Source organism: Castor canadensis, chromosome 12, assembly GCF_047511655.1.
Source record: "Castor canadensis chromosome 12, mCasCan1.hap1v2, whole genome shotgun sequence".
NCBI classification, from domain to species: domain Eukaryota; kingdom Metazoa; phylum Chordata; class Mammalia; order Rodentia; family Castoridae; genus Castor; species Castor canadensis.
This window is the reverse complement of record NC_133397.1, coordinates 59,310,529-59,337,574: the sequence shown is the minus strand read 5'-3', so window position 1 is coordinate 59,337,574 and position 27,046 is coordinate 59,310,529. Positions and strand designations below refer to the sequence as shown.

The 27,046-nt window shown below is 39.0% G+C and overlaps 1 protein-coding gene across 2 annotated transcripts; it reads left to right on the top strand.

Moving 5' to 3' along the window:
- Positions 1 to 1,511: 1,511 nt before the first annotated feature.
- Positions 1,512 to 26,501, top strand: Cnrip1 (cannabinoid receptor interacting protein 1). Of its 2 annotated transcripts, none has more exons than XM_074049869.1 (3): positions 1,512 to 2,259; positions 4,461 to 4,611; positions 25,505 to 26,501. In XM_074049869.1, the coding sequence occupies exons 1-3, from the start codon at positions 2,168 to 2,170 to the stop codon at positions 25,667 to 25,669; spliced, it is 408 nt and encodes a 135-aa protein (XP_073905970.1). In that variant the 5' UTR covers positions 1,512 to 2,167; the 3' UTR covers positions 25,670 to 26,501. The 2 variants fall into 2 exon arrangements, with proteins under 2 accessions (XP_073905970.1, XP_020039101.1); XM_020183512.2 differs by having other exon boundaries at positions 1,518 to 2,291.
- Positions 26,502 to 27,046: the final 545 nt, after the last annotated feature.

The window sequence follows — 27,046 nt, the reverse complement described above, 5'->3', positions numbered from 1 at the left end:
CAACACCCCCAAGTCCATTTTGCTCTGGTTATTTTGAAGATGGGGGGTCTCACAAGATATTTGTCCCAACTGGCCTTGAAACTCAATCTCCTCCTGATGACAGGCCTGAGCCACAGGCACTCAAATAAATCTTCTTGTTCTAAATCCAATACTTTTCAATACACCAGTGGAAATTGGCTTAAGATTGTGATCACTGAACAAAAAGTTGAGAAAAAAATGAAATTTCCAAAAAGGTTTTAAAGTAACCCTAAAAGGATATTCACCCTCTTTCTACTACCCCACCAACCAAAGTAACAACAAGGACTTTACTGTGTACCCTCTCAGTCTTTAAAAAAGGGCGGGGAGAATAATAAAAATTTAAAATGTAAAGTGGCTTACATGGTAGAGCTCCTGCCTGACAAGTATGAGGCCCTGAGTTCAAACCCCAGTGCTGCCAAAAAAAAAAAAAGATACTATTTGTTACTAAATTTGTTTCTCTTTATACTCATTCCAGGTAAATCACATGAATTAATTACTTTTAAAATATGGAAGCATTTACATATGGTCATGGTTAAAATGAGGCCAGTATTTCAATTCGTTAAGCATTTATAGGCATCTATTCTGTGCCAGGTACTGATTCTGTGGATGCCAGAGACCCTGCCCTTACTTTGCTAGAATAAATGTCACCCACATTTGTCATTAAGTTTTAACATATGTGCTGCCAATGTAACATAGTATCCATTATTTTAATAATTGCTTAATATGCTATAGCATAGGTATATGAGAATTTATTCAACCATTTCCTTATTGGTTAACATTCCATTTAGGTTTTGTTTTGATTTTTGCAACCAATGCTACAGTAAACACCAATATTACATACACATTTGTACACACATCTATGTCTATAAGTTTATTATTTCTAAAGAAAAGTAGCTAACTTAAGTGAATAAAATGTTACAAACAGACCCACCTCCCCAGTTGGTCTCACTAACCCGCGCCTTTATTTCCCAGGTGTGCTTAGAGGCTCTGGTACTATCCACCTGCGTGGTGCTGAAGCAGGTACTCATTGTCTGCCATCTGAAACCATTCTTGTCACTGGAACACTTGGCCTCCCCTTGCTCCCCCCCAAATCACCAGCCATCAACCAGCACCTACCAGGAAGACTTCCAAATCACTCTTAATATGAAAATCTAAACTCGGACGCACTCCTCTGGGCTATTGTCACCAGCTATGTATGCCTCGGCACCCTCAGGTGCCTTTTAGGCTTGTTAGCTCATCCTTCAAGATCTGTGTAAATATGTGGGACTGATTACACCATGCTGTTCTTGAGACAAAATTCGTATAATTTATGGAAATGCACACAAGATACAGCTCCTTGAATAAGGTTCTTTTGTGCATCCAGTGTGGCTCGCAGTCCGCATTATATGGAGCTGTGCCTTCCCTCGGCCATTTCCCCTAAGCTTTGCAAAGATTGGTATTTCCTGAAATTTAAATCACTAGTTAGCAGTTTTCCTACCCCACTTCCCGTCTCCCGCTTCCCTTTCCCCTGTCAGCCTCCTCCTGCCAGGCTGGGGTCGAATCCTCCAGCGATACAATCCACATCCCTTGGCGGAGTGAGGCGATGTCCAGACTCGGAGGGTATCGCTTCTTGGTGTAGGGGTCGGTTTAACCCTGATGCCTGCCGGCCCCATCCTCTGCTCCCGCCCCGTGATCTTCTAGGAGGAGCCTAAATGCCCGCTGCTGGGGCTGCAGGGGATTGTGGTGCGTAAACAGGATTAACTCTCTCTCCCCCAGTCGTGTGGCTTTGCGCGGCGGCCTGCCGGTCTGAGCGAGTCCTCCGATGCACCGAGGACGCAGCGCGGGGAGCGGGGGATGGGGCGGCTCGTGGCCTCAGAGGTGTCTCTGAGGCCGGCGTCCTTGCCGAGAGTGGCGAGGGGCCACAGACTCCCCAGCTGCAGCTCCAAAGCGCAGGCGGACGCCAGCAACTGCTCCTAGCTGCTGCCTCCCTTCCACCACCTCCCTGTCCCTCCCCGCGCGTCCTCTCCGCCCACCGCGCTCCAGCCGCTCGGTCGCAGCCAGCGCTGTCCTCCGCCCCCCACCCCGGGAGCCACCGTGACAGCCCCTCGCCCAGTCATGGGGGACCTGCCGGGCATCGTGCGCCTCTCCATCGCGCTTCGCATCCAGCCCAATGATGGCCCGGTCTTCTTCAAGGTGGACGGGCAGCGCTTCGGCCAGAACCGCACGATCAAGCTGCTCACCGGCTCCTCCTACAAGGTGGAGGTGAAGATTAAGCCCACCACACTGCAGGTCGAGTGAGTGCGGGGCGCGCCGCGGCTGCAGGGCGGAACTTGGGGCTATGGGCCGAGGACAGAAGCCCCAGATTCGCTGGGCTCCTCTGGTTTCAAACCTCGCCCAGTTGGCCTGAGAGTGGGGGGTAAGAGGCCTGCTCCCTGTCCCCCCACCTTGGTCCTCTTCTGTGTCCGGCTCTGGCATTTCTCTATTCGCGCTTTCCCTCCACCCATCGCAGTGACCTCAGTGGGTCGGTTTAAATCAGCTACAGAAAGCCAGGGTTTTGTTTTGATTTGATTTCTTGTAAATTCCCCTTCTGTCCAGCCATCAGTTGAACCGCAGGCAACGGGGGTGGGGCAGATGGGAAAAGGTCGCGACAGGTTCGCTACTGCAATTGCAGCCACCTCTGCTTAGTCCTGGTGTCTGGCCGTGTTCTGCGGGCCAGGCTGGAGGAAGAAGGCTGAGGGGTGAGACGTAAAAACGCTGGAGGGGTTGCAGGTGGAGCTCCCTCAGAGATGCCTGCCCACTCTTCCCTTGGCGGTTTGGTGGTGAGAGAGCTAGAGCAGTAGCTCTAGCTACTCCTAGGTAGAGGGCGCAGCCTCTGCGTAGGCCTAGTTACAAGGTATTCCCTGCCCTGTACTAATCTGTTCAGCCTAGTGATGTGGCCTGGGATTAACATCCTCATAGCAAGAGGGTGTTTTTTCGATTTTATTTGTGGCAGGGATTACCTCTTCCAGCAACCACTTATATGATGCACCCAGTAGTCCTCTGGAGAAAAGGTCAGTGTAGAAGAACAGTGCTGAGGCCTATAGGGGAAGAATCCATGGGTGGGTCCTTTATCTCTCAGCATCCACCTTCCACTTCCACTGTGTGTAGTTTAGTCTGGAAGGAGGATAACCATTTATCATATCTACCATACGCTGGGGGAGGAGGGGACTTTGAATCCACTAGACTTTTTTTTTTATATACCTTAATTCAGTACACTTGTATGTACTGGCCTTCCAGGTGCAAGGGTCTGGACTCACACATGGACAGCTCTGTTGCCCCTGGCCCCTCTATTCCTCCCCTAGCTCCATGAACCATTGCCCTCACATTTCCAGGTGTTCCCCGCACCTGGATATAATCTAACCTTTTCTTTCCTTGTTTTCCTGGTAGCCTTTATACCCCCAATTTATCTGTTCTGTGTTCCATTTTCTTTATGGTAGCACATTCTCCATGTCAAGTTAATCTGAAAACAACTTTAAGCCAGGTGTGGTGGTACAATTCTGCAATCCCAGCAGAATCCCAGCTGTAATCCCAACTCTAGGGACTCTGAGGTAGGAGGCCAGCCTAGCTACATTGTGAGATCCTGTCTCAAAAATTAAAAAAAAAAAAAGATGAATAAAAGTGACATAAAATTTAACAACAAAACTATTTTCCTAATTACAATGTAGTATTATTGAGGATTTCTCATTCCCCTTATCCAGTGGTTCTCAAACCTGGCTGTGTACCAGAACCACTCAAGGTGCTTGTTGAAACAGATGGCTGGGGCTCACCAGTGTTTCTAATTTGCTGTGTAGGGTGGGGTCTAAATATTCTGTCCTAAAAGGCCCACGGGAGGTGCTGATACTATTGTGCCAAGGCCTCTTCATTGAGAACAGACATTCTAACATAAAAGAATGATGCCAGAGAGAATTTCTGGTGGTATAGCAGACTTGAAAAAGAGTATCCCAAATCACAGAACTCCTGATTTCTGGAACAAAAAAAAAATTAGAGAACTAGTTCACTTGCCTTTGACCCCATCTATACCAATGAGTTACCTAGAACCTTAAAATAAATTTATCAGTGTCAAACTACTTCCCAGACTAACTGAATCCTAACCTTTGGGGTTTGGAATGGGATGAGTATATGAAGGTTTTAACAGCTCTATAGGTGATTTTAATGAGTAACTAAAGAGAACCACTGGCAGAACCCAACTTGGCCTTATATAAGAATTCTGGATGAGAATCCTGAGGTCAGTCCAGAGAGAGGACGTAATTAGTTTATGGTCACATGGCTGATCAGTTGGAAAATCTAGCCTTTCAGAACTTTCTACCATACCAGAATATCTCTCATGGCAAACCTTGCAGGTTTCCTGCCTAGGGTTTTGGTCTAGACAAGAACAGGGTACCTACGCTAATTCCTACCATATGGTCAACACAAGTTCATTGCAGGAACATTTCCATCGGTGGTGTGCTTGTCCCACTGCAGCTGAAGTCCAAGGAGCCTGATGGGGACAGAGTTGTTTACACAGGCATATATGACACAGAAGGTGTGGCCCCAACCAAAAGTGGAGAACGACAACCTATCCAGATCACCATGCCGGTAAGACCTATTCAGGGATTGGGGTATGGTTTCAGGAAACTAGAAAAGAAAACAATCATTGTGTCTTTTTAAGAAAAAGTGTATTGTAGCCAATTGCTGTGGAAACTGGGTTGAGTTTCCTTCCTAGACCTGCTTGAGAGAGAATATGTAATTGTTTCTCTTTTGCATGACAAACTGACCCTATAGATGCTTCAAGACACCAAACCGAAGGTCCTAGGAGAGTGTGGGCACATTGCTATTTTCCTTGCTATATTATATTAGGACTGGTTTAGATCATCGACCCTGAAAAGTTTCTGATTCTAAATAGCCCACAATCTTTTGCTTACAAAAAAATAAAGTCAATTTGAATGACATTTTGCTACTCTAAATGGAGGAACCCAAAAGCGACTTCCATGGAAAATAATAAACCTCTTAGTATCTAGTCCTTTCAGATAAAATGCAATCATCCTTCCATGTCCTCGGGGGATTTGTTCCAGGATCACCTACAGATACCAAAACTGCAGTTGCTCAAATCCTTTATATAAAATGGCATCTATATAAAATAGCACATCCTCCTGTATATTTTAAATCATCTGTAGATAATACAATGTGCATGCCAATTATTTAGGTATTAAGGACAAGAAGAAGTCTATATGTGTTCAGAAAAGACACAAGTTATTTTTTTTCTGAATGTTTTCAATCAATGGTTGGTTGAATCCATGAATGCTGAACTCACGGATACAGAGGGTTTTGTATATTATAAGACAATATTTATACCCAGGTAATATTTAGCCCCCAAGTAAAAACATCAAATTGGTAAAAGGATAGAGTTGAGAAATGGTTAGCTGTATGTGCAAACACAATAAATAGTTGATAAAGTAAGCTTGCTAAAATACAGGAAATAAAGTTCACCTGAACAGCTGCTGCAGGAACTGGGCAGCTTTTCCCCTGTGCAAGAACAACCTTGAATTGTCTGCCCTCTGGCTTTACAGGGGAGATCACCAAGGTTTACAAATACCAGTGTGCCAGTTCCCACATCCAGTGATTTTTAGTTCAGAAAAGCTAAGGTGAAGCCAAAGAAACTGCTCATCAGAGGATGGACCATGATGAGGATGGTCTGTGGAATGCACTTTGAAAAATACCTAGTCTAAGAGCTAATTCATCCAGTCCTTTGAAATCTTAAGGTTTAGCCAGGCATGGAGGCATGCATCCATAATCCCAGCTGCAGAGGAGGCATAGGTAGGAGGATCATGGTCAGAGGCCAGCCCAGGCAAAAACATTAGGCCCTATCCAAAAAACAACAACAACAAACCACTAAAGTAATAAGGGCTGTGGCTCAAGGGGTAGAGTGCCTGCTTTACAACCATGAGGCCCTGGGTTCGATCCCTAGCACAGAAAGAAAGTAAATTTGCCATCTCTTTTATTGTCTCTTGAATGTATTCATCATTAATTATTTGCATTTTACCTTTGATTACAATATAAATTTTAAATTTTCATGTAGTCATTATATTAACTCTTTCCTTTTGTGGTTCTTGCAGTTAAGATCTATCCAGCCTGGAAATTCTTCCTTAACCCCAAGATTAATTATGCATACATGTACATACAACTTCATTTGTATATTTTCATCTGAATTTGCATGGCTTCATTTATTAAAACTTAAGATGAACTAGACCTAACTATTTCAATTCATACTTTTCTATTGGAATGTATTTGTTCATAGTGTCCTAAAACAATTAATTAAAAAATCCATTTTTTCCAATGACCATTTTCATAATTCCTTTCTTTTCTTTTTGTTTGAAAGTACAGGATTTGAACTTAGGGCCTTTTGCTTCTTAGATAAGAGCTTTACCACTTGAGCCATACCTCCAGCCTTTATTTTAATTTCTTATATAGCAAAAAAATTTAAGTCTGTTTCTCCACTGTCTAATCTACTTCACTGATTCTTATGCCAATTCTGCATTGTTTAAGCATTGCTTTTATAATGTGCAGTCTTTTCTGTAACTGACTACCTTATTGAACTTGCTTATGAAAATTTTTGAGTTAATTATCTTGGGGAGAGGTTTTTTTTTTTGTCTTTTCTTTTTTGGTGCTGGGATGAGTTAATTATCTTGGTTGTAGACAGACATTCATAATTTACAAATAACTGTCATTTTCTGGTCTTATTGCATTGTTTAATGTTTCTAGAATAATGTTCACTACTAGTGATGGCAAAGGGTACCTTTTTCTCCAGAGTTTCACTATGATGTACTATGTTAAATGTTTCAGATATTTATTGTGTTAAAACAGTCTTTTCCTGTTACTAAGAGGAGCTTTTTTTTGAGGAGAAGGAGTGTTGAATTTCATCTAATTCCTTTCTCCATCTCTGAAGATAATATATCTTCTTTGATATATTAATGTCATCAATCATATAATAATATACTTTCCTTTTTTAATTTTTATTTTATTCATATGTGCATACAATGTTTGGGTCATTTCTCCTCCCTTCCCCCACCCCCTCTCTTACCCCCCCCCCGCCCCCTCCCTCTCCCCCCCACTCCCTCACTACCCGGCAGAAACTATTTTGCCCTTATTTCTAATTTTGTTGAAGAGAGAGTATAAGCAATAATAGGAAGGACCAAGGGTTTTTGCTGGTTGAGATAAGGATAGCTATACAGGGAGTTGACTTGCATTGATTTCCTGCGCATGTGTGTTACCTTCTAAGTTAATTCTTCTTAAACTAATCTTTTCTCTAGTTCCTGGTCCCCTTCTCCTATTGGCCTCAGTTGCTTTAAAGTATCTGCTTTAGTTTCTCTGTGTTAAGGGCAACAAATGCTAGCTAGTTTTTTAGGTGTCTTACCTATCCTCACCCCTCCCTTGTGTGCTCTCGCTTTATCATGTGCTCAAAGTCCAATCCCATTGTTGTGTTTGTGCTTGATCTAATGTCCACATATGAGGGAGAACATACGATTTTTGGTCTTTTGGGCCAGGCTAACCTCACTCAGAATGATGTTCTCCAATTCCATCCATTTACCAGTGAATGATAACATTTCGTTCTTCTTCATGGCTGCATAAAATTCCATTGTGGTATAAATTCCACGTTTTCTTAATCCATTTGTCAGTGGTGGGGCATCTTGGCTGTTTCCATAACTTGGCTATTGTGAATAGTGCCGCAATAAATATGGATGTGCAGGTGCCTCTGAAGTAACCTAGTCACATTCCTTTGGGTATATCCCAAGAGTGATATTGCTGGATCAAATGGTAGATCAATGTTTAGCTTTTTAAGTAGCCTCCAAATTTTTTTCCAGAGTGGTTGTTAATAATTTACTTTCAAATACTAAACTACCTTTTAATTCCTAAAATCAGCTCTACTTAAACATGGCATATTATTTTTTAGTATATTACTAAGATTACTTTTAAGGTTTTTAGTTTATTAATTTTTAATTTCTTGCTTTAGTGACAAATATTTGAAGATTTCCTATATATTGAGCATAGTGAAGAGTAGTAAACAAAGTATATATCCCTGGCTTCATAGAACTTTTAATCTAGAGGAGTAAAAACCATTTTAGACATGATTATCAATAATAAGATAAATAGCTACCATTATGAACTGGATATGTTATGTGGTGCATGTCTGCAATCTAGGACTCAGAAGACTGAGACAAGAGACTCTCAAAAATCTCAAGTTCAAAGCCTGGATCATAGCAAGATCCTGTCTCAAACAAATAAATAAAAGGATAATTGCTGTTCTAAAAAGTGAAGTGAATAAGTAGTAATGCCCTTGGAGAATATGCCAGGGGTCTTATCTTGTTCAAGATTAGGGGAGGCAATAAAAATGAACAAGAGCCAGGGAAAGAGGGAACGCACATGGAAGGAGTTGCTACAAGAGTCATGTTCTGGGCTGCGGTGCAGGTCAAGTGGCAGAGTGCTTTCTAGCGAGTGCAAAGCTGCAGGGACATATGGTGTAATGCACGGGAGAAGCCCAGCCTGACTGGAGCGGAGTGTGAGGCAGAGACTGGTTGAAGACAAGTCTGGAGTGATGACGTAGGGGTTAGATGTTACACGGTTTGAATGTGTCCCCCAAAGTTTCCTGTGCTAGTTTCCTGGTTCCCAGCGTGGCAGTGTTGAGATGAGGAAACCTTTAAGAGATGAGCCCTAAGTAGGGCTAGGTAACTGGGTCATGGGGTGCTCCCTTGGAAGGGATTAATGTTGTCTCACAGCATGAGTTAGCTCCCTGGAGAGTAGGCTGTCATCAAGCAAGGCCATTCCAAGCATTTGGCCTTTTCAGTGTATGGTTATTTCCCTTTCCACCAGAGTCCTTCCCCAGGGGCCAGACGATGCAGCTGCCTGAACTTCTACTTTTGACCTCAAAAACTGTGAACTAAATAAACCTTGTTTCTTTATAAAAGCACCAGCATCAAATATTCTGCTATAGCAACACAAGACACAAGCACTTATAATATGTAAGAGCTTCTTTATTGGATTTATTAATCCTATAAGGATTAATTGAAGGTTTTTAAACAAAATTTGAGATATGACTTTATACACAAAATGCACCAACTTTATCCATTTACGTAGGCTTTGATAAATGGACACTACTGTTTGATCACCTCCCCAATGAAGATGTAGAACATTTCTATCACCCTGAGAATTCCCTCGTGTTCATTTGAATTCAATCCCCCAATTCTAGCCCACCCCGGAGCTTGCTGCCTCAATATGTCTCTTTTAACTATTTGAGGAGGTTGTTATGAAAATAGAAGGATACTGTTGTATACAAATTCCTTTACTTAATATAATGTTCTTAGATTCATTTATGTTGTTTTATATATCAGTAGTTGTCTCTTTTCATACTGGATAATATACTATATTACAATTCACTTATCCCTTTACCCAGAAATGGATATCTGAGTTGTTTCAACTTTTGGTGTTATGAATAAAACAGCAATGAACTTTTGAGTACGAGTCTCAGTGTGAGCACATGTTTTTGCTCCTCTTGAGCAAATACCTAAAAGCATCATTGCTGAGTCACAAAGTAAGTGTGTGTTTAACTAAGTAAGAAATATCTAAGCAGGGGCTGGTGGCTAACACCTGCAATCCTAGCTACCTGAGAGACTAAGATCAGCAGGATTGCTGTTCAAGGACAACCTGGGCAAATAGTTCAAGAGATTCCATCTCCAAAATAACCAGAGCAAAATGGACTGGAAGTGTAGCTCAAGTGGTAGAGCTCCTGCTTTGCAAGTTTGAAGGCCTGAGTTCAACCCCCAGTCCCAACAGAAAAAGAGAGAGAGAAAAAAAAAAAAGAAAGATCTAGACTATTACACCATTTCATATCTCCACCAGCAATGTTAGGAGAATTCTAGTTACTTTACTTCCTCAAAAGATGCTAATCTTTTAAATTTGGAAATGCAAAAGAACTAGAAGAGCCAACACAATTTTGCTTCATTATCTGTATTGTAATCTTTATATCAGGACTCAGCTGTGCATTCAAATTTTTAGGAGAAGTGTTGCAGGCCTTCTGCACTTTTATATAGATTTTAGAATGAACTTGTAAATTTCTCCAGAAACTGGGGTATTAACTTTTCATTATATCTATAGATGGCAGGGTGCAGAGGCATGTACCTGTAGTACCAGCTATTCTGGAGGCTGAGGTGGAGGGTTGCTTGAGCCCAGGAATTTGAGGCTAGCCTGAGTAATATGGTGAGAAACAATCTCAAAAAAAAAAAAAAACCCAAAAATGCAGCAACAACAAAATACAAATAAAGCAATAACAACAGCAGCAAAATCACTCACTGGGCTTGGTGGCTCACACTTATAATCCCAGCAATCAGGAGGTTGAGGCAGGAGGATATCAAGTTCAAGACCATAACAAGACCATCTCAAAAAACAAAAACATACCTATGGAGAGATTTGATACCTCCGCATTGATCTTCTCATTTCTTTGTTTTTTTCCAGACAGGGTCTTTCTATTTAGCCTAGGCTAGCTTCAAACTCACAATCCTCCTGCCTCCCCATCCTGCATGCTGGGGTTGCAGACATGCACCACCAAAGCCAGCTACATTGCTTTATCATTGTTAAAAGAACTTTGAATTCCCAGCATAAATGCTATTTGCTCATGGGATATTTTCTGTATATATGGCTGGATTTGATTCATTAATATTTTGTTATGGAATATCTTTATACTTATTTTTCTGGAAGAGATTGGTCTCAGGTTTTCTTTTCTTATAAATATATTTGCCTAGTTTCAGTAGCAGGGTAATAAATGCTAGCTGCATAAAATGACTAGGAAAGTATTTATTCTTTTCTAGAACACTTTGTGGAGAACTGATATTATTATGTTAGATAGAATTCATCAATGGAGTCATACATTTTATTTTATTTAAAAGTTTTGTTATTAAAAATTCAATTTTCTTAGTTAGTATTAGGCTGACCAGTTATCATTTCTTGAGTTTTTATACTTTTTTTTCTGTGGCACGGGGGTTTGAACTCAGGGCCTCATGCTTGCTCGGCAGGCACTCTTACTGCTTGAGCTACTCTGCCAGCTCAGAGACCCACATTTTGTTTTTGATTAAATTGTACAATGATATGCCTTTTTTTTTTTTTTGGCAGTACTGGAATTGAACTCATGGCTTCATGCTTGCTAGGCAGGTACTCTACCACTTGAGCCACTCTGCCAGCCCTTTTTAAAATAGGTTTTTGAGATAGCCTGGGGCTGGCTTTGAACTGTGATCCTCCTGATCTCTGCCTACTGAGTAGCTAAGATTACAGGTGCGAGCCACCAGCGCCCAGCTGAGATTTTGTACTTTCAAGTAATTGTTTTCAATTAAGTTGTCAAATTTATTGTCATAAAACTGTTTGTGATAATTCTTCACCATCCTTTAATGTCTTAGGCTCTCTAACAAAATCCATCCAAATGGTTGATGTTCAAAATGTGTTCTTTTCTTTTTCTGGAAAGCTAGAGATATATCTGTTTTACTGACCTTTTCAAAATCTTGGCTTTGCTTCCACATCTTCATTATCCATTTTCCAATTTGATTTTTTCTCCTGGTCCTTTATTTCCTTCCTTTGCTTGCTTTGAAATATCTTAATTGCAGCATAATGCATGTACAGCAAAATAAAAACTTTATACACTGTACAGCTCTGGTTTTCAATAGTTTGGCTATGATAACTAGTAAGAGAGTTTTCTTTTTTGTATCATTCCTTCTTGGGAATCGTTGAATTTCTTGAATGTAGAAAATGTTATTACCAAATTTGGAGTATTATTAACCTTTATTTTATTAAATACTATTTCTCCTAAAGGCATACATTTTACACTGCTTAAAGACTTTTAATTATAAATTAAAGTTTCTTAATTAATTTTGGGCTATAATCAGAATTGTCACTATGAATCCCCCACATAATAAATATATTCTAATAAAAAATTTATAAAAAAAGGGCTACCCATATTTTATTTCTTGAGTTTTTGCAATTTGCCTTTTAAGTAATTCACTCCAACTGAGTTGTCAAATTCATTGGCATAACATTTTCCATAATAAAGATGCTAGCTGTGTAGTTTTTTTATTATAAATTTTTGTTTAAGGTCAAAGAAGTCTCTGTCTTTCCTTCCCTTGTAGGATTACAAATACACATACATTGGAAAGCTTGGTATTATTCCATACATTGTTGAAGCTCTGCTCAATTTTCTTCAGTTTTTAAAAAATGGATCCTCACATAATTTCCACTGGTGTATCTTTAAATTCCTTGATTCTTTCTCTTGCAATTTCAAACTTACACTGTATTCTAAACTTTTTGCTACCATATTTTTCAACCCTAGAATTTTCATTTGTACTTTTTGTAGCTTTGGCTACAAAAAACAGATAAGGTAGTCCTTATCTGTTTGCACATAGAGACCATGTTTTCCTTTATTTCTTTAAGCACATTTATAATTACTAGTTTGAAAACTTTGATAAACCCAATCTGGCTTTATTTACAGTAAGTTGCTACAGGCTGAATTTTTTTCCTGGATATGCACCTTTCTTTGTCATTACATCATTGGTCACTTTTGGCTAGAAACTAAACATTGTGGGTAATATTGACTGTAGTTTCTACTTTATTCTTCTGATACAGATTAAGTATCCCTTATCCAAAATGATTGGGGCTAGCAGTGTTCAGGTTTCAGAGTTTTTTTGTTTTTTTGCTTTGTTTTTTTTTAGATTTGGGAATATTTTCATGGACTTATCTTGTGGAACACCCCTACTCTGAAAAAGCAAAATCTTAAATGTTCCAAAACCCCAAACTTTTTGCATGTATTATTGTTCACAAAGTTTCAGATTTCATAGCATTTCAGCTTTTGTATTTTCAGATGCTCACCTGTATTGCTTATTTTCTGATTCTAGAATGCAGTAAACATTCCTGGACTCAAACATTGACCCCTGTCTTTCTAGAAGGATGCACAGCTGATATCATCTTCCATTGGCTGTTTCTCTTTTAATTTATTTGTTCATTTATTTTTATTGTTGTGCTGGATGAGGGTACATTGTGGCATTTACAAAAGTTCTTATAATATATCAGATATATCATACTTGAATTCACCCCCTCCACCATTCTCTTTTTGCTATTTTTCTAGCCTGGTCACCTTTTGCCCACAGGATTTATCAGTTGGTCACCCATGAAATTAAGATTTTTAGGCTGAGATTGTTCTACCCACCCATCCCCCCGAGGTTCCCCTAATTTTCCAGGTACTCTATCAGTCCTAAATACTTTTCTTTCATGCTTCAAGTCAGTAAGGATATAACTTCTCATGTTCAAGAATGCACTTAATAATAATAATTTAAGAAGTTCATTTTTTTTGGTGACATTGGAGTTTGAACTCAGGACCTCATGCTTGCTAGGCAGGTGAGCTACCACGTGAGCCACTCCACCAGCCATTTTTTTTGTTTGATATTGTCAAGATAGGGTCTTGGAAACTATTTGCCTGGAGCTGGTTTTGAACCACAATCCTCCTGATCTCTGCCTCTTGAGTAGCTGGGATTACAGGCATGAGCCACTAGTGCCCAGCCTAAAAAGTGAATTTAACAAATGTTCTCAGCACAATTGTATCATTCAAGCACTGACTTTTTGCTCCTTTCTCTTTTTCAGTAGGTCCCCTCTCACTATCCTACGCATGCAGTTGTAGGTGCATTTTAACAGGCATTATAGCAAAGTTATAGTCAGATTCAGGGTTTTGTCTCTTTTGCAGCTGTCTTTCTTCCAGGTTTTTACTAAATCTGCAGCTTCTCTGCCAGTGTCTCTGCCACCTTACTTAGGTAATGTTGATCTTTTTGCCTGGACTGGTCTCAAATCATGTTCCTCCCAATCTCCATACAGGTGTGATCTACTCTGTACAACTGCAGAAACAAAATTCTTAACTGTTGTGATGAGTTTGTTTGAGGGTTCCAAAGTGGTTTCTGCCCTACTTTTGATCTCTTTTGAGATCCTTTAACTAGGTTTTGTTAACATTTTGTTAGATTTTAGTTTTCTGTGTAAGTTTCGCTCAATAATTCCATCACACTATTTCTCCTTTTTTTTGGGTGGCACTGGAGTTTGAACTCAGGGCTTCATGCTTGCTTGGCAGGCACTCTACCACTTGAACCACTCCACCAGCTCCCCCCATTTCTCCTCTTTTTAAAAATGTTTCAAAGTAGTTCCTGATATTGGGATAAGAATAGTGTGTTAAAATTACCCTAATGGCTAAAGTGTAAATTAAAAGGAGACATAGAGAAGCAAGTAACAATTAAACAGCTTCTGGAGTCTTTAATTTTGGTCTCAGGAAAAATAACTTTACAAAGTGAATTGAGAACTTTTTTTTTGTTTTTACAGTTTATGCTTTGAATCTATAGAGCATACAACTGAGTTAACAGAAGTCTAACAGAATTTCCCCCATTAAAGTCAAGGCCAAGAATAGACATCTTTAGGAGAAATATCTTTGGCTTTCAATTTAGTCCATGATTTTTGCATTTGTGGAGTTTTATTGAGTCAATATTATGTTTTTCTCAGGAAAATATTCCTTTTGACAGAATTTTAAAATGCATTTTCAAACCCCAAAGAGTCCATACTCTTGATGGACTAGTTAAAAGGATGCTTAAAACTACATCCTTAAACAACTTCAGAGCCCTTTTCACTGAGCTGTATTTGATGTCAGGCTTTTGAGTGCTGCAAAAGCTTCCCTTAGAAGTAGCTGCATGTAGAACCAGTTCAGAGCTAAATGCTCCTTAATGTTCACCCAGTGGGTCTTCTGCATTTTGTTTTGTTTTTCAAGAATTCAGAGGTATAAACGTCTTTTATTTTCTCTGAAAAGCTAGTACTATTTCTCTCCATTAAAAAGATGATAATTTAATTCACTATTTTTCAAAGTATTTTTTGAGTTCTCTCAAGATACATTGGGTCCTTTAAGAATCAGGAAAGAGCAAGCCTGCCTCTCCTTTATCTAGTCCTAATAGTACTGCCTTGTGTGTCTTGTGAAGTGATACAGTGTAACACTACTGGAAACATTTTTTTTTCTTTTTTCATTTTTCTTTTATTATTCATATGTGCATACAAGGCTTGGTTCATTTCTCCCCCCTGCCCCCACCCCCTCCCTTACCACCCACTCCACCCCCTCCCTCTCCCCCCCCCCAATACCCAGCAGAAACTATTTTGCCCTTATTTCTAATTTTGTTGTAGAGAGAGTATAAGCAATAATAGGAAGGAACAAGGGTTTTTGCTGGTTGAGATAAGGATAGCTATACAGGGCATTGACTCACATTGATTTCCTGTGCGTGGGTGTTACCTTCTAGGTTAATTCTTTTTGATCTAACCTTTTTTCTAGTACCTGTTCCCCTTTTCCTATTGGCCTCAGTTGCTTTAAGGTATCTGCTTTAGTTTCTCTGTGTTAAGGGCAACAAATGCTAGCTAGTTTTTTAGGTGTCTTACCTATCCTCACCCCTCCCTTGTGTGCTCTCCCTTTTATCATGTGCTCATAGTCCAATCCCCTTGTTGTGTTTGCCCTTGATCTAATGTCCACATATGAGGGAGAACATACGATTTTTGGTTTTTTGAGCCAGGCTAACTTCACTCAGAATGATGTTCTCCAATTCCATCCATTTACCAGCGAATGATAACATTTCGTTCTTCTTCATGGCTGCATAAAATTCCATTGTGTATAGATACCACATTTTCTTAATCCATTCGTCAGTGCTGGGGCATCTTGGCTGTTTCCATAACTTGGCTATTGTGAATAGTGCCGCAATAAACATGGATGTGCAGGTGCCTCTGGAGTAACAGTCTTTTGGGTATATCCCCAAGAGTGGTATTGCTGGATCAAATGGTAGATCGATGTCCAGCTTTTTAAGTAGCCTCCAAATTTTTTTCCAGAGTGGTTGTACTAGTCTACATTCCCACCAACAGTGTAAGAGGGTTCCTTTTTCCCCGCATCCTCGCCAACACCTGTTGTTGGTGGTGTTGCTGAGGATGGCTATTCTAACAGGGGTGAGGTGGAATCTTAGCGTGGTTTTAATTTGCATTTCCTTTATTGCTAGAGATGGTGAGCATTTTTTCATGTGTTTTCTGGCCATTTGAATTTCTTCTTTTGAGAAAGTTCTGTTTAGTTCACTTGCCCATTTCTTTATTGGTTCATTAGTTTTGGGAGAATATAGTTTTTTAAGTTACTGGAAACATTTTAAATCATTAATAACTGACTTTTTTGTTATGGTTAACCAAAAATTCTAGAACCAAATCTAAGCTCAACCAAAGCATTTGGTTGAATATGTTTATATTCTTTTCCATGTCATTATTTGCATGTGTATATTAAGATGGTGCTAAGCAGTGTTGTAAATTCTTTATAAAAGGATTGACAGCATTACATGTATAAATCAAGGTTGAGTGTGGTGGAAAAGTTCAGTCACATAACTTCTAAAATTATTTTTAAAGTCACAATAAGACTGTGCACTGGAAAATGGGAAAGTTCTTGGTTTTAGATAGAAGTTATAAAGGAAAAATAAGAAATTTAAGTGCAAACATGTTTCTACACATTGGAAAATGAATAGAAAGCAATAATGAAAAAAACATAGCACTATCTTTAGGTCTATGATTTAAAGAAAAATAAAGACCAATTTCAATGAAAATATTGACAGAAGATGAAGAACACTTTCCACAGAAGAAACAAAATTGTCATTTTTGTAAATGATGGTGGAAAGTAAAGTCTATTTTTAAAGTTAACTCCCAATGATGTTATAATTATGACAAAGCCTTGTTTATTAGTAAATGTACAATACTTTGGAAGAAAATGGCCATATGTGGGAATTAATAGAAAGATTCATTTCTTTTCACCAAATACTCCTACCCTTACTGACATAGATGCATAAGCAAACTTTATTTATTAAAGCACTTTTTAAGGTGGTGGACTATAGAGAAATCTAACATCTGGGGATAGTCTAATCGTCACTATACATCATAGAGTTAGATGCAGCCACTTAAAGTGTAACAGTGAAAGTGTAGTTGTCCAATTTATTAAAAATAATTGCAGTGCCAGACATGATGGTACATGTTTGTAATCCCAGTACTTTCGAGGCTGAGGTGGGAGGATTGCAAGTTGAAGGCCAGCCTGGGCTTCACAGCAACACCATGTCTCAAAATCTGCCCTCCCAAAAAATAATAGTTGCAACTAGAAAATGTATATATGTGGAAGGTAATCTGAAAATGAGCTAAGTCAAAATGTGAGAATTACTAATGCTATAAAAATCTGTTCAACTTTCTGAACCTTGTAATTTCATTTTTTTAATCATACAAACCTTCTAAGATGCTGGGGTGCATTCTCAGACTTCCCTTGGACTCCTAATCACAAAGAAATCCTACAGAGACTTTCTGGCCTCAGTCCTATTAATATGAGCCTAAACAACACTATTTGAAATTATGACTTCCTTCAAAGAATATCTACTGTCTCAACCTTAAGGGTGTGTTTGTAGTCTTCATGTTACACTAGGGCTGAAAGTGGCCTTAGAGATCAAGTAATGAAATCCATTTACTCTGCATTGCAAAAACAAGCCTGTCAAGCTAAGGTGAACCTGGAGTCACACAGGTAATTACTAAAGGAGAGCATCCTGATGTCAACTTTTTAAAAACTATAAATGAAAAAGAATTAATCTAACTTTTAAAAAAAACAAGAAATTGAAAGGCAAAAGTTGAAAACTTTTATTATATACAATGTGAAATTTCTGTCAAATATCATAAATGAAGCTAAATTTTAATTAAAAAACAATCTAAATTCAAATGCAATGACCACTGGTAGAGAAATTACTGGTGACATGTGTAGTCTCCTAAACCATATTACCTTGGATTGGCCACTCCCCGGATAGGCTGCTGCCACCTTAATGACATTCCACAGCCTCTTACTGCCCAGCAAGTGGCCTCTAAAGTCAGAATTCCATGAAATGTCACTTAGGTTAATGGCAGTGATCTCTTCAATCAAATAATTTCAGAGGCCTTACATTGGAAGCTAATGAAGCAACATCGTGTCTGATATTATTTCTGAATCCACTTAAACAGCAGTGTTGACCTGTGTTTATGTGACTAATTCTGCATTTAGTCCCTCCTAAGAGAGAGTGCAGGTGGGGATTTTGTCTGTATGAATCATCATGATTCCCTTTGGTTGGCCCTCTGGTGGGAGTTTGGAGAAATAAGGCAGGAAGGTAATGAGGTTTGTTGATGGAGGGAGATGGTCTCACACGTGTACACCCAAATGGAAAAAGTTTGTCCTCAAGCTAAGCACCAGTGGTGGCTCACACCTGTAATCCTAGCTGCTTGGGAGGCTAAGATCTGGAGGATCACAGTTCCAAGCCATCCCACACAAAAAAAGTTCCCAAGACCCCATCTCAAGAGAAAAAAAGCTGGGCTGGTGGCATGCCCAGACATCCCAGCTAGAGTGGGCAGCATAAAGTAGGAGAATCCTATCCAGGCTAACCTGGGCAAAAATGAGACCCTATTTCCAGAATAACCAGAGCAAAAAGGGCTGGAGGTGTGCCTCAAGCAGCAGAGCACTTGCCCAGCTAGTCCGAAAGTCCTGAGTTCAAACCCCATAGCCACAAAAAAAAAGTTTAGAAACAAGTTAGAAAAGACAATGGTGGGATGAGGGAAACAGAAAAGTGAGTGGGCAATTCTCAGAAGAAGCAACTTCCAAATAATCAATAAATATATGAAAATGGCTTGATGTCACTATTGGTAAAAATACAAATAGGGCAATGCCAATTTTCATCTATAAAATTAATGAAATATTAAAATAATACCAATTGTTCATGAAATATATTAATTTTTATAAAGTGGTATTGTATCCTGCAATGTTACTAAATCACTAATTCTAGTAACTTTTTGTTAGATTGCTTAGTATTTTCTTCAGTTATTCATCTGAGAACAGAGACAGCTTTCCTTCCCCCGCCTCCCCAATACCACTTTCCTCACCCTCTTTCCTTTAGCCACTGACTAGGACCTCCAGTACAATGCTGAATAAGGAAGATCAGAGCCCACCCTTGCCTTGTTTCTGATCTCACAAAGAAAGGACTCAATCTCTTATCATTTTTGCTACAAGTTTTTTGTCAGTGCCCCTTAATGAGGTTGAAGAACTTCCCTTCTATTCCTAATTTGCTGAAAATAGAATCTGCTACACTGTCAAAGCTCTTCCTGCCTCTAGTGATATGATTACAGTCATGTGTCACTTAATGATGGGGATATGTTTTCAGAAGTGTCTCATTTGGCAATTTCATCATTGTGCAAACACCATAGTGTATACTTACACAGCATAGGATGACAATGGTGTCATTAGACAATATATGCAGTCCATAATTGACTGAAACATAGTTATCTGGCAAATATCTGTAGTTAGTTAGTTCTTCTTTATTCTGTTAATAAGGATAACCCTTCTTAGTCTTGATATATTATCCTTTATTATATATTGCAGAATTTGATTGATATTTCAAGAAATAGAAATTATACACAAATTTTGCATACAAGTTCATGATGATTTTTGTCTAATTGTCTTTTATTTGTAATATTTAAAGACTCTTTTTAAAAACTAAATTTTAGTTTCACTCATTTTTTCTATGTAGTTCTTCCCTTTCATTGATTTCTGCTGTTTCTTTTCTTCTTTCTTCCTCTTACACTAGCCGGTCACTAACCTGGCTAAAATTAAAGTACTGGCAATGCCAAGAGTTACAGCTCAGGCTGCTGTCACAACAATTTCTAAAGGCTGGGAAGTCTAAAAATCAAGGCACTAGCAGAGCAGGTGGGTAAGTCCTCCTGGTGGGGACCCTATTCCAGTTCCTGATTTCTTGTATTCTCACATGACAGAGAAAGAGAGATCATTGCTCTAGTGTTCCTTCTTTGAAGCCCTTTTGATATATAAACAGTTTGGCACATGATAACAGCTCTTAGCATAGAATTAGGAAATGTGTTTCTTGTTTTGCTCCTATCATGAACTGGCTATAGAGTCTGGACGTAAGGCAAGTCTCTTAACAGCTCCAAATCTTAGTTTTTTCATCTGTAAAATAGAGATAACAGAACCAGGCACAGGTGCAATAATGCATGGGAAAGTACTGTGGAAAGATGGCTGTACAAGTGCCCAGAATTATATATCCAAGTATAAATTGCATCACCCACAAGCCTGCCTAGGGAGATGGGACAGATGGGCTGGGAGGGAATGGAGAGCCTAGTAGATACTTCTGTTCTTTAAGAAGAATGTCAGCTTTTGATACCCCCATCTGTTCTCAGCCAGAGGAGAAGAAATTCTGAGCTAGGTACTAAGAGGTCCAGGAAATAGAACTCCCTTCAGAAAGTTAATGGGAAGTGTAAACAGCAAGGCATCAGAGAGAGCAAGACATGCAGAGTTAGCAGCAGCTAAATTTACTTCAACTTGACTTTGGATCTAACATAACATTAATAAAGAGAAAACAAACCAAAGCTGAAATACATGCTCCCAAACATCCTCTGTCCTTAGCTATGACCGCTGCTGTCAGCACATTCTATTTTAGTCTCTTAGATTGATATTAAGATTGATCTTAATAGTTTTAATTTTTTTTCACACATAACTGTAATGCCTTGGGCTTTTTATTGTCTGTGGTTATAATCATCTTGAGTTTTTGCGGGTTTTCTTTTTGGTTTTGGTTTTTAGATCCAACTCACCTATTCCAAAAAAGATGTTTATTTTTTCTCACCTGCCTAGCAAGGTTTCAGGCTGCTGCTTCTCTCAGAAAAGATGAGCTAGTGCTTGATAAATATTTGATAATAAAATGTATATATTATATATTAAAATATATAATTTATAAAATATTTTTATAATTTAAAATTCAAATTTCAATTGAATTTTAAAATTCAGTTGTACTTCAAATTTGCGATGCCTTGTGCCAGTTAAAAATAATACCAACCTTTAAAAGTCTTAGTCACCACTACCCTGTAATATTTCCACTAGCTGTGATTTTTTTCATTAGAATGTACATATTCTTTATGGAATTTGTAAAGTATCACTGCTGGGGCTATATAAATTAATTTTGAGGGTTGATAATTTCATTTTATCATTTTTAAAAATTCTGGTTATAAAAATGACATTTATTGAAGAAAAATCTTAATGGAAGAATAGAAAAACTCAGTTTCTTAAAAGTTAACACTTTTTGAGTTTTTTCGGTATTTTTTTTTTAGTGGTACTGGGGGTTGAATACAGGACCTCACATTTGCTAGGCAGGTGCTGTACTACTTGAGCACCACTCCCAGCCCTTTTTGCTTTAGTTATTTTTTGAGCCTGATCTACAATCCTCCTATTTACACTTCCCAAGAAGCCGGGATGATAGGCATGTCCACGACATCCAGCTTTTATTGGTTGAGATGGGAATTCTCAAGAACTTTCTGTCCAGGCTGTCCTCAAACTTCAATTTTCCTGATCTCTGCCTCCTGACTAACTAGGATTACAAGAGGGAGACACCACACTCAGCCATTCTATAAATTTAATTTTGCATATTTGAGGTCATGTACATAAACTACTCTAATCTCTTTCCTATTTATATCGTTTTAAGCATATTCTCACATCATTAGCAACAGAAAATTCTCTTTTTTTTTAGAAAATTCTTGTTTAATGGGTATATAAGACCATCACACCAATAAGCCACCATTTTCATATTTTCTTAATTTTGGATGCTCAGAGCACTTCTGGTAGTTAGAAATTTTTACTAACCAAATACGTGGTCGGTAACTCTAAAAATTCATATTTATTGAATTGTTAATGTTATATTTGACTGTTTTTCAGATGTTAGCCATCTTTTCTTTTTAATTACCTATGATTCAGTCTTTTATCCAAATATTCTTAGTTCTTACTAATTAGTTCTGGTACTGGAAATTGAACTCAGGGTTTCACGCTTAGTAAGTAAGCATGCTATCACTTGAGCCATCACCCCAATCCTGTTTTTCAGGTAAAGTCTCCCTAACTTTGTCTTAACTAGTCTCAAACCTTGATCCTCCTACCTCCACCAGCCAAGTAGCTGGGACTACAATAATGTGCCACCACTCTCTACTTGTTTTCAAGATAAGGTCTAGCTACCTTTTGACTGGGCTGGTCTCAAACCTGGATCTTCCCGTCTCTACATTCCAACTAGTAGGAATTACAGGTGTGAGCCACTATGCTTGCATATATCTCTTATATTAAGGATACTAACTATTTGTTAAGACTTGTAAATACTTAGTTTAGGCTTAATTTTTTTCTGATTATGAAATTTAATAAAAAATTAATCATTACATTTTGAAAATACAAATAAACTCATAGAAAACAATGAAATGTATTCCATTGGTTTCCAACATTAACAAGTATGATGTAAATTGGAATAATTTCACACCTTTTCTTTCTTTTTTGCTTTTTTTGGTGGTGGTAGTTCATGTGATAAATGTAAAAGAAAAGAAAAACTAAATATTTTACATTAAAATTGCTATGTAGTATTCAATTACATATAGATATACCAGACATCCCCATAAAAATGGGATGTCTAGCTTTCAGTTTTTCACTATTCTAAACTTTGTGATATCCTAACAATAAATCGTAGCAACTAGAATTGCTGGTCCCAAGTATACTGAATATATTCACACCTTTACTCTGGTACAAATTATCCTTTCAAAAGACTGTTTTAGAGGTGTTTAGAATACCTATATCCCTGTAGCTTACTGAAAATGGATATTTCTATTTTTCTTAATCAACTACGTGGTATAGTTTATAAATGAGAAATACACCCATCTTAAGCATACAGTTCTACAAGTTTCGACCAAAATATATCTTTACCCATGCAACCACCACCTCAGCCAAGATATAGAACACTTCTATTACCCCCCAAAGTTCTCTCTTGTACACTTACATCAATCTCCTCCATCCTGGGCCCTAGATTACCACAGATGCTTCCGGTCAGCAGAGATCATATTCTATTATGATATCGTTTTATATAATTGGAGTCTACAGAATGGCCTCTTTTGGCTTTAGATTCTTTGACTCAGTATGTCTTCAAGATTCCTCCCTTAATCAGGGAGTAAAAGACTGTTTTATAAACATACCACAATGTGCCTATCATCAAGTGAACAATTAGATCTTTGAGCAGATTCCAGTATTGATAGGTAGGTAGGTAGGTAGATAGATAGATAGATAGATAGATAGATAGATAGATAGATAGATATAGAGATAAGTTGATATATAAGTATATATCTCTATAAAGATATTTATAAAGAGATAGATAGATCATGACTCTCCAAAAAGAGAAACCTCATTTTCATGGGATCGTGTGGACTCTAGGTATCTCGTCCACTGTTGCAGGTCGAGCATATTTCCCAAAGGAAAGCCCAGATCTTGTTATGGAACCAGATTAGCAGATGAGGCAATGGTGCAGGATATTATTTTCAAAGCATCTTGGAAAGTCTTCTGGGAAGCACCTGATCACCCTCCTCCTGTATCAGCTGCAAAGTGTAGGCTCCTGTTGCTCATTGCCCTTCTTCTCTCCATGTCTGCTGGCTCTGGAGGAATCTAAAAATCCTGCCAAGTCAGTCCCTGTCCCCTCCCATGATATGGGAGGGTCAGAGGAGAAAATAACGACAGGCATCATGCTGTTTAATGCCAGATACCCTAAATAGCTCCGGAAGGCAGTAGCCAGGTCAGGCCACCCCACAAGCCACTTGAGCATCTGCCCAGTGGCCTCTAGGGTATTCTGTGCCCTCTTCTCAGCTACAAGGGAAATGCATCCTGATGACTCAGAATCTGTGCAGTGATTTGCCAGACTTATCTTCTAGAAGTAGCATGCAAACTTCTTTTTCTGTTGTTGCAGGACTGGGAATTGAACCCAGGACTTCCCACTTGCTAGGCTAGTGCTCTACCACTTGCGCCAAATCCCCAGACTTCTTGTTTTTAGTTTGCTTTTGAGATAACTTCTCACTATCTTTGCCTGGGTTGCCCTCTAATTGTGATCCTTCTAGCTCTGCCTCCTGAGTAGCTGTGATTTACAGACATGAATCACTATACTCAGCCTATGCAAACTTCTCAAGAGCAAGAATTATGCTTTATGCAAATTTTATATGTGCCATGTATATAGTAGATACATATGGTTTCAGATAATATATAATCTAAGTTTAAGACATAGGAATGGATTCCTGACTCACATACACTCAATATTTAATAAAGTAGGACTTTAATAATCCAATAAAATATTTGTGGTTATCACCTTAAGTCAAATATCTTTCACTAAAAGAAAGATAGTGAATAATAATGAAATATACCACATCTGTGTAGGAACAGCACACAACGAGACACTCTGAAAACTGTTGAACAACACAGGATTGGGGGAAAGAATGAGGAATTACAGTGGAGGGGATTAGATTGACTTAAGCACAATACATCTACAGGTAAAATACCAAAGCAAAAGCCCCACTGAACAATGGACAGACACCTAAATAATGAAGGACAAGAATGAAAAACAGGTCATGTTAACAGGAGGGCACTAATGGGCAAGGGAATGTAAATAAAGGAAGGAAAGAAGGTGAATATGGTTGATGTACTTTCTATACAAGAATGAATATGGAACATTCAAACCTGTTGAAATCATGACGAGGGCTGAGGTAGAAAAGAGAATAACAGAGGGGATGAACCAGTTTGGGGTATAATACATATAGGTAAGGAAATGCCATGGTGAAACTCCCTGTATAGGTATCTTAAACAAACAAAACTGTCTTTAAAGAAATGAAGGACAGGAAGGCAAAACAAGTCCTGTCTAGGGGTTAGTAGCAGTGAGAGTGGGGGAGAGAAGGAGGTTGATATGGTGGAAGGGCTATGTATTCATGTATGAAAATAGGACAATGAGACCTGTTGAAGCTGTTCTAAGAAGGGTTGGGAGGTAATGGAGAAAGATGGAGGAGTGAATCTAACTAAGATATTGTAAGCACTTGTGTTACAATGTACAACTGTAATATGGTTTTAAATAAATAAAAGGAAAAAAACCAATTCTTTCTCTGGGACTGGAACTAACGGTAGAAAGCCTGTTGCGTCCTACGTTCACATGTTGTGTAGATGTTATTTGTGCCACTGTATTCTGAAAGACAGTTGGTAAAATACCATTCTCCCATTCCCTGTTCCCTTTCTGTAGCAGGCACCATTTTAAAGCAAGCTCTAAAATGCTAATATTCTAAGAGTGGTTTTCAGAAAATTGAGCTTGGAAAACAAGACAAACTTGGGAGTTACTGTTATTACAAGCAATGTGATAGCAAATGTGTTCAGTAATAAAAGAAGACAGTAATCAATTAAAATGAATATTGTTCATGAAAGAACAGGCTTTGCAGTGAAGAGAGACTTGGCTGGTTCTGCTTGACTATTAGGCGCTCTGTCACTGACTTGAGCTCTCATCCATACAGCAGAATGAGGTTTTCATTGGGTATGTTTCTCTTCCCTCAGTTCACAGACATTGGGACTTTTGAGACGGTGTGGCAAGTCAAATTCTACAATTATCACAAGCGAGACCACTGCCAGTGGGGAAGCCCCTTCTCAGTCATTGAGTATGAATGCAAGCCCAACGAGACACGCAGTCTCATGTGGGTGAACAAGGAATCCTTCCTCTGAAGATACTTCTTTCTGGCGTTGCTGGACAATCTCCAGAAATCTACTTTTAGATAAATCAGCACAAGCCTTAGACAAGGCGCACCAACCATGGCTGTTTCCTACCTGGCACCGATGACCTACTAGCCCTGATTATTGGGAAAGTGTAACTCCCTTCTGATGCAGTATCCCTGACATGAAAGATGGTGATGTCCCACCCCAAAAGTACTCCTCTCTTTGTTCTGTGCTGGTGTTCCTGCATCCAACGTGCCCAGTTATTCTGTCATCCACTGTGACTGGAGCTCAGTGGAACTGGCAGACTTATCCTGTACTGGAGGCTTCCACAGAATCACTGTGGTGTTGTGTTTCTGAGATGAGTAATTCCCCCCTTTTTTTGTTCATTGTGGAGTTAAAAAAAACAAAACAATGTGCTTGGGTCCTCCCATGTGTGATATGGTAACATGTAATGTTTGTCAGTTTCCAAAGCAGGCTTTGTGAAAATGTAATACAAACAGCAGTGAATGGGTTTCAAGTGTTGTGCTTTTCATCAACAGCTCAGCTTTTTCAGGGAAAGATCATGCAAATAAAAGGATGCATATGTAAAGAAGTATTTGTAATGTATCAATTTTCTTTCAAGGAACTCAAGGTATTGTTCTATGGCTTTGTAGAGATGGGGAAAAGCATGACCATGGACCACTGGGAAACAAAGTGACAGGAACTGTAGGGCCACTCCTTTGTCAAGCTACCAGTGCTCAAACATGGTATTCCTACATTCCCCTTCACTTTGGACTTTGTAAAACTGTGTATGTAATGGCAATCAACTTTTGATATTTCTTAATAAAGGCTTTGAAAAGCATGCTCTGACTTGCTTTTCTTTCTTTCTTTTTTTTTTTGCAGTGCTGGGGATCAAACCCAGGTACGCTCTGTACCACTGAGCAACATCCCCAACCAGTGACTTACATTCTTAATTTGGGCAACAGCTGAATAGCAGGTGGAGCTCTCAGATCTCTGCAGCAGGGTGAGGGAGATATACCTGGAGCAGAATTCACACACCTGTTTAACAAGAGGGCTCCAGCCAGATCTAACAGGCCAGGGCACTTGGTGGGCATTCACAACATGCTTGCTCCTGTTCTCACTCCATACCTCCTCCTGTAATGACCACATCCCCACTAGCTAGCTACACAGTCAGTGGCAGGAGGACAGGGTGCTGTTACATAGCTTGTGTACCAAGGCTAAGATTGCCTTGCCTGCTCATAGGACACTGCAAGTTACCTGATACAAATCCTGTACACCATATAGTTCTATAAGAGGTTAAGGAACTTTCCTTTGAAAAGTAACATTCTGGTTTCTGAAAATATTAAAACATTCACTTGGACCTCAAAATCCTATTGTCTTGGAAAA

Coding starts and splice junctions, on each gene's coding strand:
- Cnrip1 (XM_020183512.2), top strand. CDS start 2,113: ATGGGGGACCTGCCGGGCATCGTGCGCCTCTCCATCGCGCTTCGCATC. Junction 2,292..4,460: donor CCCACCACACTGCAGGTCGA/GTGAGTGCGGGG, acceptor AGTTCATTGCAG/GAACATTTCCATCGGTGGTG. Junction 4,612..25,504: donor CTATCCAGATCACCATGCCG/GTAAGACCTATT, acceptor CTCTTCCCTCAG/TTCACAGACATTGGGACTTT.